This window comes from Labrus mixtus, chromosome 3 (assembly GCF_963584025.1).
Source record: "Labrus mixtus chromosome 3, fLabMix1.1, whole genome shotgun sequence".
Classification (NCBI taxonomy): domain Eukaryota; kingdom Metazoa; phylum Chordata; class Actinopteri; order Labriformes; family Labridae; genus Labrus; species Labrus mixtus.
In genome coordinates this window covers 7,222,174-7,234,032 of record NC_083614.1, presented here as the reverse complement: position 1 = coordinate 7,234,032, position 11,859 = coordinate 7,222,174, and the positions used below count along the sequence as shown (strand labels likewise).

The following is an 11,859-nucleotide window of genomic DNA, read 5'->3' as shown; positions in this document are numbered from 1 at the left end:
CTCAAGAAATAGATAATTTGATATCCTAAGAAAATAACGAAATGAGTCGTTATCAAGGGCTAACAGACTTGATAACGTATGGATAATGTATGGATATAAGTCCACTTAGGTCTACCTTAAAAATCAGATGTTACTGAAAATCATCAAGAAAAATTATGATTGAAGGAATTTTTGTATAATGATTTTGTGAACTGAAGACTAAGGGAAACATTTATTTAATTTTAAGTTAGCCTATTAAAAGTGTTTCTGCAGCCTTTTCGTCTGCAAATTTGACTTCATATTCTACGAGTTGGTTTAATCAAAATAATCCTTCACTTTTCATGATAATAAAACACCTTATGGTTAGATATCCCTCCTCGGCTCTTTTTCTAATTCATTCAAAGTAAAGGGAGCAGCAAACTGACGCCTGTATTATGAGGGACTATTCTAATAATCTATATAATAAATAAAGTAAATGAGTAAAGTAATACTCCAATGATAAGTCCCTGAACTGAATTCACAAGTTGAGTTTTAATATCAATGTGCTGTAGCCTTCATTTAGTGTGAAGACTTATTTAGATTCTTTATCATGACTTAACTTATTTCCTCTCTTATGTTGTGCTCTTTTATCCCCTGTGTGTAGTTTGATTGTAATATTTCCTAGTTTAGTCTTTAGTGTTTCCTGTTCTCTTTTTTATTTCTTCCAGTGTTTCATGTCTAGTTTAACTTCCTGCTCTTGAGTGTTTTCCCTCCAGTTTGATTGTCCTCATCAGTTTCACCTTGTCTGTGTCACACCTGATTTTGATTACCCCTTATGTATTACCTGTTCCTTCCCTTCTCAGTTTGTCATGTGTGAAATGTCAAACCTACATCTTGTCTCCGTCAGCATCTTGTGTGGATTTCTCAGAAAACTGTTGTGTTTTTTTCTTCAGTTTCTGAAGTTTGATAATTGTACACTGAGAAGAGTCAGCTCTCATGTTTGCCTTTTTGCATTTTGTCTTGATTACATACATTTATGTTGCTCTGCAAATGTGTCCTCTTCCTTTGTTTAAACCCTGAATGTGACAACCTAAAATACACATTTGTGGTTAAAGTAAAAGTGCCGCATCCCTGAATAACTAAGAATCCTGGTTGCTCGCTACATTGATGGAGGCTGATACAGTCTCAGTGCAATCTCCAAATCATATTCATAAACCATAAATCAAAGCAGGCGGATATAGCAGGTAGTCAAACCCCTGCAGTCTCATTCTGCTACAAGCCTTTTGTAAATTATGCATTATCTAATCTATGTGCATGGCTCTGGTGGTGCTGAGGAGATGTTTGTTATTCTGTCAGCACCACAGCCTCATATAGAGTTTTACACTGTGTGACATGTGGTTTCTGCTCATATAAGTCTCTGTGTCACACTGAACACTTAGAGGGCTTCACCTTGAACGTAAAGCTGCACCAGAAGCAGAAGAAAATACAGCGAGAAATGCCAGTATGGGCTAAATATGTTTCTACACTATCTGAGCACGTTTACTGGCTCATCAGAGCATCTTCCTGAAAGCTAGCAAGCTGCTTTGATATTTTCCTTTTTTTTTAAATGTGCAAAAAAAAGCTTAATGGTTGTGTTTAGAGATTCAAATCCATATCTTGTTTATAGGTTGTTATTACCTTCCTCTTATTTCTGTTTGAGTGTTTTTTTTTAAACATTATTGTGGCTTCAGTAACTGTTTATGACCACTGGGAGTCACTGTAAGCACAGAAGCATCAGAAATGACTCCCACAAGGTTATTCCTTTCTTCTTTTCCATATTGGAGATAATGTATTTGTTTTAATATTGTAGATATAGAAACACACTTTTCATTCATTTATAAATGATATCTGCACACAGCTTGCTTAATGTACAGGACTTGTTACAGGATGCAACAATGAGCTATTTCAGGGGACAGAAGTAGACATAAAGAATGATCATGAAGGTTTGGTGTTTTGAATGCTCTGGTTGATCTGCAGCACATCTCAAGAAACAGCCAAAACTCACAACCTGGCAGGAAACATTCATTAACACCAGCCTCAGGGGAATCAAACACCTGGAGTAGAAACAAAATAAGCAATGCAGACCTGTCGGTGAAGAAGTCAACCACATACTTTAGAAGAGTCAATGTGGAGGTGAGCTTCATAACTAACAGGCTTCTAATACCTACATGTTAGTGACATCAGGTAATCCTATCTTGGGTTTTATCCTGATAAAATCTGTTGATGTTGTTTATAACTTTTATATCATACATTTCATACATTTTGTTTTTTCTAAACAAAATGTGATGAAACTTTTGAGTTGGCATAACATTTTAAGTTGGACCCCCCAGTATATTTGCTCTTCAATTGCTGAGTTGTTACCATGATATTATACATCAAGTAGATAATAGGATTGAAGAAATAGAATAGAATAATTCATTAAATACTGTTGATATCAAAATTAAAACATACGATTCAAAGCTCCTGTGAAGTTTTGATTGGTTATGAAATCTTATGAAACTGATTCTGATGCCTCTTAATGAACCTGCAAAGTAAACAAAACCATCAGTGACAAGATTACCTATCTGTTCCCAGAGGTGGGGAGTAACACGTTACTAATTCATCCATCAGAGTATTCAGATTACTTTTTTGTAGTGACGAGTAAAGTAACGTGTGTGTCTCCGCAAATCAAGTTAACCGCTCATATTTCATTTTCCATTAGAGTAATCAGTTACTGAAAAATGTGCTGCATTTCCCTCTTCCTTTTGTCGCCTTACAAAAGGAAAGAAAAAAAACCCCGGAAACATCTGCAGCTTCTGTTTCTCTTCCTCTGGGCAGGTGGCTGGTCATGATCTGAAGGTCAGCCTTCAGATGTGTCAGCGTGCATGCCAATTCAGCAAGCAGCTTTTATACTTTGTGGAAATATTCCCATTATTTATACTTATATTTATTCTTATATGTTATATTGTGTCTGTCATTCCTGTTTTCTGGCTGCAGAGTTACAGATTATGGACTCTGTCATTGCACAGCCTGTCAAAGGCACATGTAGCAAGTTAATTGGCTACATCATGTTCAATAATGCAAGAGTACTATTGTAATGTTACGCGTTCCTTTTTAAAGAGACATTGTCCAACACTGTCTGTATTATTATTTGAAATGCCTGAAACCACTGCAGCAGGGTGTCGGACAAAATGACTCACAGCCTGCTGCAGAAAGAGTCCTTTCTTAATACATTTTCCCCAACAAGCATTCAAAATGAGTGATACATTTAACGGTTTAAAGACAGCAAGATGATATGTTTTCTTAAAAAAAACACTTGCTTATAAAGAGGACAAGATCAGTGAAGAGATGGGATTCTGCTATGTCCACAGGGGGGCGCCAAAATCAACACAAGGAGCTTTAGCGGCTTTCAGGTATTTTTAATTTGTGTGGATTTTTGACGCCCCCCTGTGGACAAAGGATGTAGCACGATGTCATAATAATGGCACTTTTTATCCTGATTTGTTAATCTTAAAAAGTCTGAATCTAGACAAAGTTAATACAATGAAGATTTTCTTTTTTAAAAAAGGCCTAAAAAGATGGATTACTTGATCCTGGATTGCAAAAAGCTTGATCCATCATTTTAAACGGACTTTTCTGCTCAGGTTCTGTTCTGTTAAATGTTTCAAAAGGAGGAAATTGAGGTTTTAGCAGACTTTAATTCAGGTAAAGCTCTAACACTCGACATTAGCCGATAATGTCGACCATATCTTTTCTCAGTGTGTGTGATAATCCCTGCTCGAATCATTTCCCTCCATGCCATTTGATATGGATTAAAAGTGTCTAAAATTGACATCATCTCGGCTCGTCTCTCCCCTGGATCGTGTTAATTAACCTGGACTGTTCTGTGGCGTTGCAGGAATGTAGCTGCAGGCGGGTGCAGGGTTCAGGAGAGGACGCTGAAGGTTGCGTGTGAGACAGCCTGCAGCGTGGAGAGCAGGATTATTTGATCACGGTTGTAAAGTGATTCCAGGAAGTGAGCCACTCAGAGAACACGAGCCAGAGGTCAGCGAGGCCATCAAAGACAGAGCTGATGTCTTCACGGAGGAGGAGTCATGAAGCAGAGACAGAAAGATTACAACTCTGATCAGCCTTCTCACCTCTCCATTGTAATCCCAGATCATCGGCTCAGGGGGATTTAAAACCCTCCAGCGCAACGTGATGTCACAACAAACAGACAGTCAGCTGGACTGTTTATAGGACCAAGTCCAGGAATTTGCTTTTATATTTGTTTACGTGAGACTCTGTTTTCACAGCTCTGTTTGAAACTTGTCCCTGTTGTTTTTTAATGTTGAGTTTGTGTTTTTTTTATTCATCCAGTGGGTTTGCAAATATCCAAAGAATTCTTGGATTGTATTCCCCTCTTACACTAAAGTGCAGATATTCATGGTCCTCAGAGGGTGACTAATATTAGTTCTGCAGATCCACTGACTCCTGCTGTGCCACAACAAAGCTTTGTTGTTTTGGTCATTGGATTTGGTATTGGATGAGTTCCAACAGGATTTTGAGCACACATTCATGATCCTTAGAAGATGATGCAATTACTTTTTCAAAAAGTGCCTTAAAGATGTTGACACTTTTATTTTATTTTTTTCCTGAAATATATAAAACACTATTGGATTAAACGCCACATTGGATTTGTTTTACAATCATTCATGGTCTCTCAGGTGATGAACTGTAGAGAGTCGTGATAATCATTCATGGATAAGCAACTCAAAAAGAAGGACAGACTGTTCATTATTCAAGTAAAATATCCCACCGTCCATGAAATGTATCTTTACAACTCTTGCACAGACATTCATGGTCCTCAGAGGAAACATAACTTAGACATTCAGGATCCACTGACTCTTGTTACACCTCTATCCAAACTGACAGGCCTGACTTGATCGCTCTGCTTTATCACCTCCTTTAGTCTAAATTGGATCTTACTAAATGAACTTAATGCTGTTTTATCAAGAAGTCTTGTAACTAGTAAATGAGGCCATGAACTCATTATAGGAAAATGTTTCCTGAAGTGATAAATATTTTCATTTTCTGCACAGATAGGCCAATTTTTTTTCTTTTTTTAAAGTTGACCGAGTATCTGATCCCCATTTTAAAACTCACACATAGTGTCACAATGCTGGATGCTAATAATCTAAGGATAAGTTTTGTATATCACATGATAGTTCCCAGAAATTAAACCGAGAATGTCACAATTCGGCTTCAAGCCTCTACGTAAGCTGTTGAAACTTCTTACATAGGCTCTCTTCTCTTAGCACTGTAGAGCTGCCATCCCCCGGCAGCCCTGCAGCATTCTGCACTCAGAAGGCTTCCAGAGAGCTGGCCAATCAGGAGAAAGTGGGCATGTGGGGAGGGTGGCCTTAAAGAGACAGCAGCTGAAATAAACCGTTCAGGCAGAGGCTAAAATTACCTTTTTTTTTTTTTTTTTTACTGACGCCGGTATAAGATGAATAAGGAGTTTACTGACCTGCAAATCGTTTCACAGATTGACATCAAGACACTGATGAAGGCAACAAGCCGAAACACTCGGTCTAATTTGTTAATAAAGTTGATCTTCACACTACAACTGTTGCTCTTCTAGCCTTTCACTCTTCATGCACCTTGGTGGTTGGTGAAGTTGTGCCAGAAAACCAGACTCTGCTTCTCCAGACGGACAACATGAAAGGTGAACTATGTATAATATGAGATCTTTAAAGAGAGAGCAGGCTTAATATCACTTCTGCATTACCTTCCCTTTTCAAACCTGCAGGCTACATCCATGTAAACTTTCAGACACTTTCCCTAAAAACCACAAGAATAAGTTTCCAAGTCAGTACTGTTTGTCTTTTTATCTGAGGAAATAGATCATTGCTGTGACAGTGATGGAGATGAGGGCTTTTTTCTAACAGGATTCACAACACTTGCTAAATGACGGACATCACATACTAAAGTACAAAGCGTCATCATATTCAGGCAATATTCCTGTCTAAAAAGCTCCAGTTTCAGAAAAGTACTGAATAAGAGAAAAGTATATGTGCATAAATACAGCTCTCAGTGTCACATCTGTATAAATGTTTGAAATAAGAAGCCTTCAGAAGACGGATGATCTTTGGCACGATACTGCAGCTGTTTGTCTTCGCCTGCTGTGCTTGTGCCTAACATCCGCCTTCCAGGGAGGTTTGAGGCGGTTGTTAATGTTGCTCTCTGAGGGCCCAAAGAGGGTAGAGGGGGACGCACAGAGCTCTGCTGATGCTGCCTTTAGTGGGACGGCCTGATTACTGACCAGCGCTGCACTTTGAGGGAGAACAGGTTCCTCATGTGAACACAGATAATGATGACTCCTCTGTCCTCACTGTGCTGCTCCCTCTGTCTCTTTCAAAGCCCGAGTGTACACGAGCTCGATTGATCAGCTGTTTTTTTTTTCCTGCATACTGTGTGTGTGAGAGAGGAACTTTAGTGCAAACCTTTAGTCTTTGCAAATCTATGTTTGGTAAAGTTGAATCTGCTCTCAGTGGTGTTAGATAAGCAGCATGTGCAATTAAATTAATTTTCACATATAAAAGTCCTGCAACAGATTTATATCTAATTCAGGAAAGGTTTCATTCATTTTAATGCGTGTCAGTGCTCTATAGGTAGACAGGAGACTGATTCTGCAGGAGCTAATGTTGTTTGATTTGCATTTTATCATCGAGGAACTACATTGATTCTGCTCATTAAAGTCGCCTTGTTCTGCTTCATGAAACATTATTTTTAACAAGCTTAAATCAGGACGTTTTCAATTTCCTGAACTGCCAATGAAGCTGCCACAGAGCTGGATTATAGAAATAGTTTATGTTTTTCAAACCTCTTGCAGCCTCTCCTCTCCGGTTTTCTGCTGAGACGACTTGAAGGCTCGCTCGTTTACACCCGTGGAGATATGCAACGCATCACTTTTCATTCCAATTAACAAATGAAGGCTTTCTGCAGCCAGGGCCATCTGTCTCCCAGTTGGTGGAGGCTTTGTGAGGCTCCATTCTGCACTACTGTTACGTAGGAGTGGTTTACCCACAACGTTAGTGCTCTTTTTCTGTCTCACTTCTCACTAATACAAGAATTCCTACAACACTAAACAGATAACACAAAGATAATTAAGTCACATCAGCCAGTTCAGCTATATACGGACACAGGAGTATCGAGAAGAAAAAAACTTAATAATAATTAGGATCATATTTTAGTGAAAATGTAAGGAATAAGCTGACATGCTGCTAGTTGAACCTATAAATGAAAGTTTTGGGTCTCTCTTACCTATCTTCATATTTACTTTACTAGTTGGAAACACAAGTTAGATCATATAAAAGCCCAGCAGAAAATAAATGACCGTTCTTTTCACTTGATTTAATACCTCAGTTAACACTTTCTGAATCCCTGGTTTCAACTCTTCTTCAGAGTGGTTTAATGATCATTTGTGATTCAATTTAGAAAGAAATGTTTGTTTGTCAGTCAGTACAGAACGCTGCAGTCAGAGTACTTAAAAGGTCAAACCAACGGCCCCACATCACTCCTGTACTTAGATCCCTTCACTGACTCCCTGTTAAGAATCCAGTTTAAGATTCTCTCGCTCCCTTACAGATCCTTACACGGCCAGAATCCAGATTATCATGCTGAAATCATATGTCTCTATCTATCTATCTATAAGATAAAACCCCGGGTTCAGCTGGACAGAAACATCGATTACACTAGAATCAGCATCTGCAGTTTAACTAAAATAACAAAACACAGGCTGTGCTTTGAGATCCATGGTGTGGTAAGCTTTATATTTGTATTTACTTAATTCCCCTCCCTCCCTCCCTCCCACCCTCCCTTAACCCAAACTTTGAGGCAAGGTACTCATAAAAGTAAAGTTGAATGCAAAGACAATGTCAAAACTGAAGACAGACGTTTTATTTAGCAAAGAGTACACTTCTCTGAACAGACAGGTAGCAAAGATAAATACTAAATTATCAGTTTTATTTTGTTCACAAGTTGCCACGATGCAAATAACTTGGATAATTGGATCTCGGAACAAAACTTAAAGTAAAGTAGGTGCTTGTTGCGGTTTGTTGGAGCTTTTCAGTGTTTCCAGCACGTTCCAACCATTTGTTTAAATCTAATCTGGATAACTAGACCACACCTTTAAGTATACTGAACAGTGATTTAACAGATTAGTATTTCTTAATGAGCGTAAAAAGAAAAAGTGTGAAATATTTCACTTATATAAGGCCTATCTTGTAACCAAAAGACATTTGTGAAACCAGCGAATCGCGCTCAGATATGTTCAAGGCTTTGTGCAGAGAGCGTCGAAGTTCCTGTGAGGAATTAGCAAAAGTGGGAATGTTGGAATCAGCAGTGAAAACGCTCCAGCTTCATTCTGCCACATGAAGTGTGACGCCAAACGCTCAGAACAGACAGAAACTATAAAACAAAGTGGACAGACTGCCGAGTCAGAAGAGTGAGCAACATGCCAGAGAAAGACATCGTGTGCAAAACCAGACAGTAGGAAAAGAAAACACATCACATGTAGCCTCATAAATATTATCGACAATTACAGAAAGACAGAGAAAAAAAAAAAGACGCTCGGGATGTCATCTTCAAACTCAAACAGCTTCAGCATCACAACAAAACTCTTAAGATTTGTAATTCTTCTCCAGTGTTAAGGCACAGATTATTGCTTAGAAAATACAGGAATATAAATGTTCTTTGGTAGATGATACAAAAATGTACTGCAACGACATAAGAGATACAACAAACATTAAATATTAAAGGTGCTGATGCTTTAAATGCTAACAACAAACTGTAGCATCTTTCCAATCTTTCACACTTGAACTAGTTAGTTTGTGTATGATGGAAGAAAAAAACACATCATGATTTCCTTTAAAAAAAATGAAATAAGTCCCACTCTTTCTCTTCTCAAACATACGGGACCAGCACCAACAATACTCAACGGCTCTTCTGAAATAATGCTTTCAAAGTGCAAAATCTAACCTTAAAGCCTCTTCTTAAACATCTGGTGGAAACCTTTGGTCACCAGCGATGTGTTTGGTTTTTCAGCTGAGAAGACAAAACGTTTAAACTGTGGAGAAAACATGAAATGAAGTGATACAAAATGACCTTCAAGTAAATTAGATGATGATACATGATGGTAGCTTGTTGACAACCTACTGTGCAGTGCTACAAGGAATAGTTTGACATTTTGGAACAGGCTTATTTGCTTTCTTTGTGAAATAACAATGAGCTACTATCAGGAAATTGTTTGTTAGCCAAAAAAAACTAAAAACACAGAAACCCTGCTGACCAGCACTTCAAATGAACATCTTTAACATGTTACATCTGCTGTTTGAACTTTACAAAGAAACACATTTATGAAGGGACTTCTCTGAGCCTGGTGCGGCCACATCCTGGAGGTTTGGCGGGTTTATTGGCAATTTTTAAGAATTAAAAGAAAATTAAAAAATGCTACTTCGTGAATTTCAAAATTGTAAGAAGGCAGATTTGGACAAAGTTAACTAGTCGATTCTTTTACCTTATCATTACGCATACTCAGTATATCATGCTCAACTTTCTATTTAAAGCTCCAGTGAGGAACTTTTGGTTTGGGTTGAGTTTGGCGCCCCATGTGGACAAAGCTGTAAATCTTGTTGCTTTACTTTTCTTGTCCTCTGCCTTTATAAATGTTGATAACATCAAAGTCTCATCTCGCTTTCTCTTAATAATAAATCTTTATTGTACAAAGAAGATTAAGAAATAAGATGTGGTCAAATGTAAGGCTTTGCTGGTTGCGTTGACTTCAGGAAGTTTTCCTACTTCTGATTAGCATGATGACAAAGTAAAAACAGGTTTTGGACAGAGTTTAAGAAGCTGCTTTCAAGGCTAGCTGTTTCCCTTCAGTTTCACTTTTTATACAAAACCACATTCACAGCTTCATTAACTGATACCATTACCATGTTTGTATGTTCAATATGAAGCTAAAGCGAGCCCTTGGTTAGCTTAGTTGAGCATAAAGACCGGATTTAAGGGGACAAGATAGTCTGACACTCTTTAAAGGAAATACAAACTGCTCTCTAGCACGTTCAAGTAAAACGCTGAGTTTTGAAATGAAACTTTTGTTCAATTTGTGCAAAAACCTTAAAGAGTAAAAACATTTTGTGGGGTTGACTGGTGTTACGTCTGGGCTCTTTCTAGGTTGGGAGTCATAAATGAACATCACATGGGTTGATAGTTGGATTTTGTGACCTCTGGATGGAACCAGGCTTCTATTGTCTCATGTTTTCAGTCGTAATGTTAAGTATGCTCACTATCTCCCCCCTCTACCTTCATTTTATCAGACAGCTACATTGATCTCAGCTCCTCATGTACGTAACTCTCGTTAAGCAAATAAGCATATTTACCAAAGTGCCAAACTCTTCTTTAAACATGGAACTGAACTGTGAAACAGATCCAATCAAACACACACAACGTAACACACCTGCATGCACATATGCATTCAAACAGCATCATTTCTGGTAGAATTTTGCAGAATTCAAACTTAAATAAAAATGATTAGGTGAATCTTTGGAATGCATTATTGGAGTTGTCAGTGGAATGAACTGTGAGAGAAAAAAAACAGATATAAAATGAGCTTTCAGCTTTTTAAACTTTCTGAAAAAAAAAAAAAAGGCTTGCACTGAAACGTGCACCAAGAAAATGCCACTATATTCAGACTTATGTAAAGATAAAACTCTTTGAGAATCTGCACTGACACATGTTTCTATAAAACATACAAATCTTCCTCTCTGGGATATGGACATTGATTTTAGGCCACAGCGGCATCTGATCCCAGTCAGCGCTGAAAGAACAGAGTACCATTTTAGAGAGGAAACAAAAACTCCAAATACCCAACAGTGGAATGTCTGACTCTGCTCCTCCTCCTCTTTAAAGAACTGAGATGCATCTTTGTGAAATATAAAAATCCCCAGAAGATAAAAGAACAGGAGACAATCCAGTTCTTCCACCTCCTAAATCTCAAACATATCTTTACCTCTACACATCCAAAATATAAAGTACCTTTTTCTATATTTTATAAAAGAATCTCCTTGAAAAATACAATAAAATTAGATTGAAAAAAACTATCGTGCAAATTGGAGTCTGAGTAAAAAATGCTTAAGACATCATATCGTGACGTGCAGCGACTGTTCTGTGTCCTGCTCTGTCTTCTGTGCTTGATGAATAATCTGCTCACACTTGAGTTTTTCCTCCGAGTCCCGCGTGTATCTGACACACGGGGTGTCTCCGTCGGGGGGCAGGTTCAGGTGGATGCTGTCTGTTTGGCTGAGCAGGGGTGTGGAGGTGATCCAGCCGGACAGACTCAGATCTGACGCCTCTAAAGTTTTATCTAAGCGCTCTGAGTCTTTGGTTGAAGGAGGCTGCGGCTCCTCCGAGAGCTTTGGAGCATCTTTGGTGTAAGGAAGAGTGTCTATTTCCGATGGGACAAATGTGTAGAGGTCCCTCTCGCTGTCTGCAGGCCCCCGTCTCCTGGCCTGGTTGTCTGTTTGTAAAACGGGCCCCTGTGATGTGTTGGAGCCGGGGAAGCTCCTTTGGTCTTTTTTATTACAGCCTGTAGAGGAGGGTGTGCTGAGGGACAGGAAGTGAGTCTTGGGGCTGAGCGGCGACCCCACCTCGACCCTGCTGAGGCTGAGGATGTTCCTGCGAGTTTCTGTGGGGAGTTTATCCAACTGTCTCCCGACTTGAACCGGGCTGGGAAACAGCGTTCCCTGACACGCCCTGTAGAAGTATCTGGAAAGTAAAACAAAGCCAGACGTCAGGACACTCTCGCTCTTCCAAAGCTGAACGCCGACTCTCGGGATAAAC

The 11,859-nt window shown here is 38.9% G+C and overlaps 1 protein-coding gene across 1 annotated transcript in view; it reads right to left on the bottom strand.

The window, feature by feature from the left end:
- Positions 1–8,618: 8,618 nt before the first annotated feature.
- atp10a (ATPase phospholipid transporting 10A) overlaps positions 8,619–11,859 on the bottom strand; it is a 47,116-nt gene continuing 43,875 nt past the window's right edge. The window contains exon 21 of the mRNA XM_061030358.1: positions 8,619–11,784. Within this exon, the coding sequence (XP_060886341.1) occupies positions 11,160–11,784 (625 nt within the window). The 3' untranslated portion in view covers positions 8,619–11,159. The remainder of the gene's footprint in view (positions 11,785–11,859) is intronic.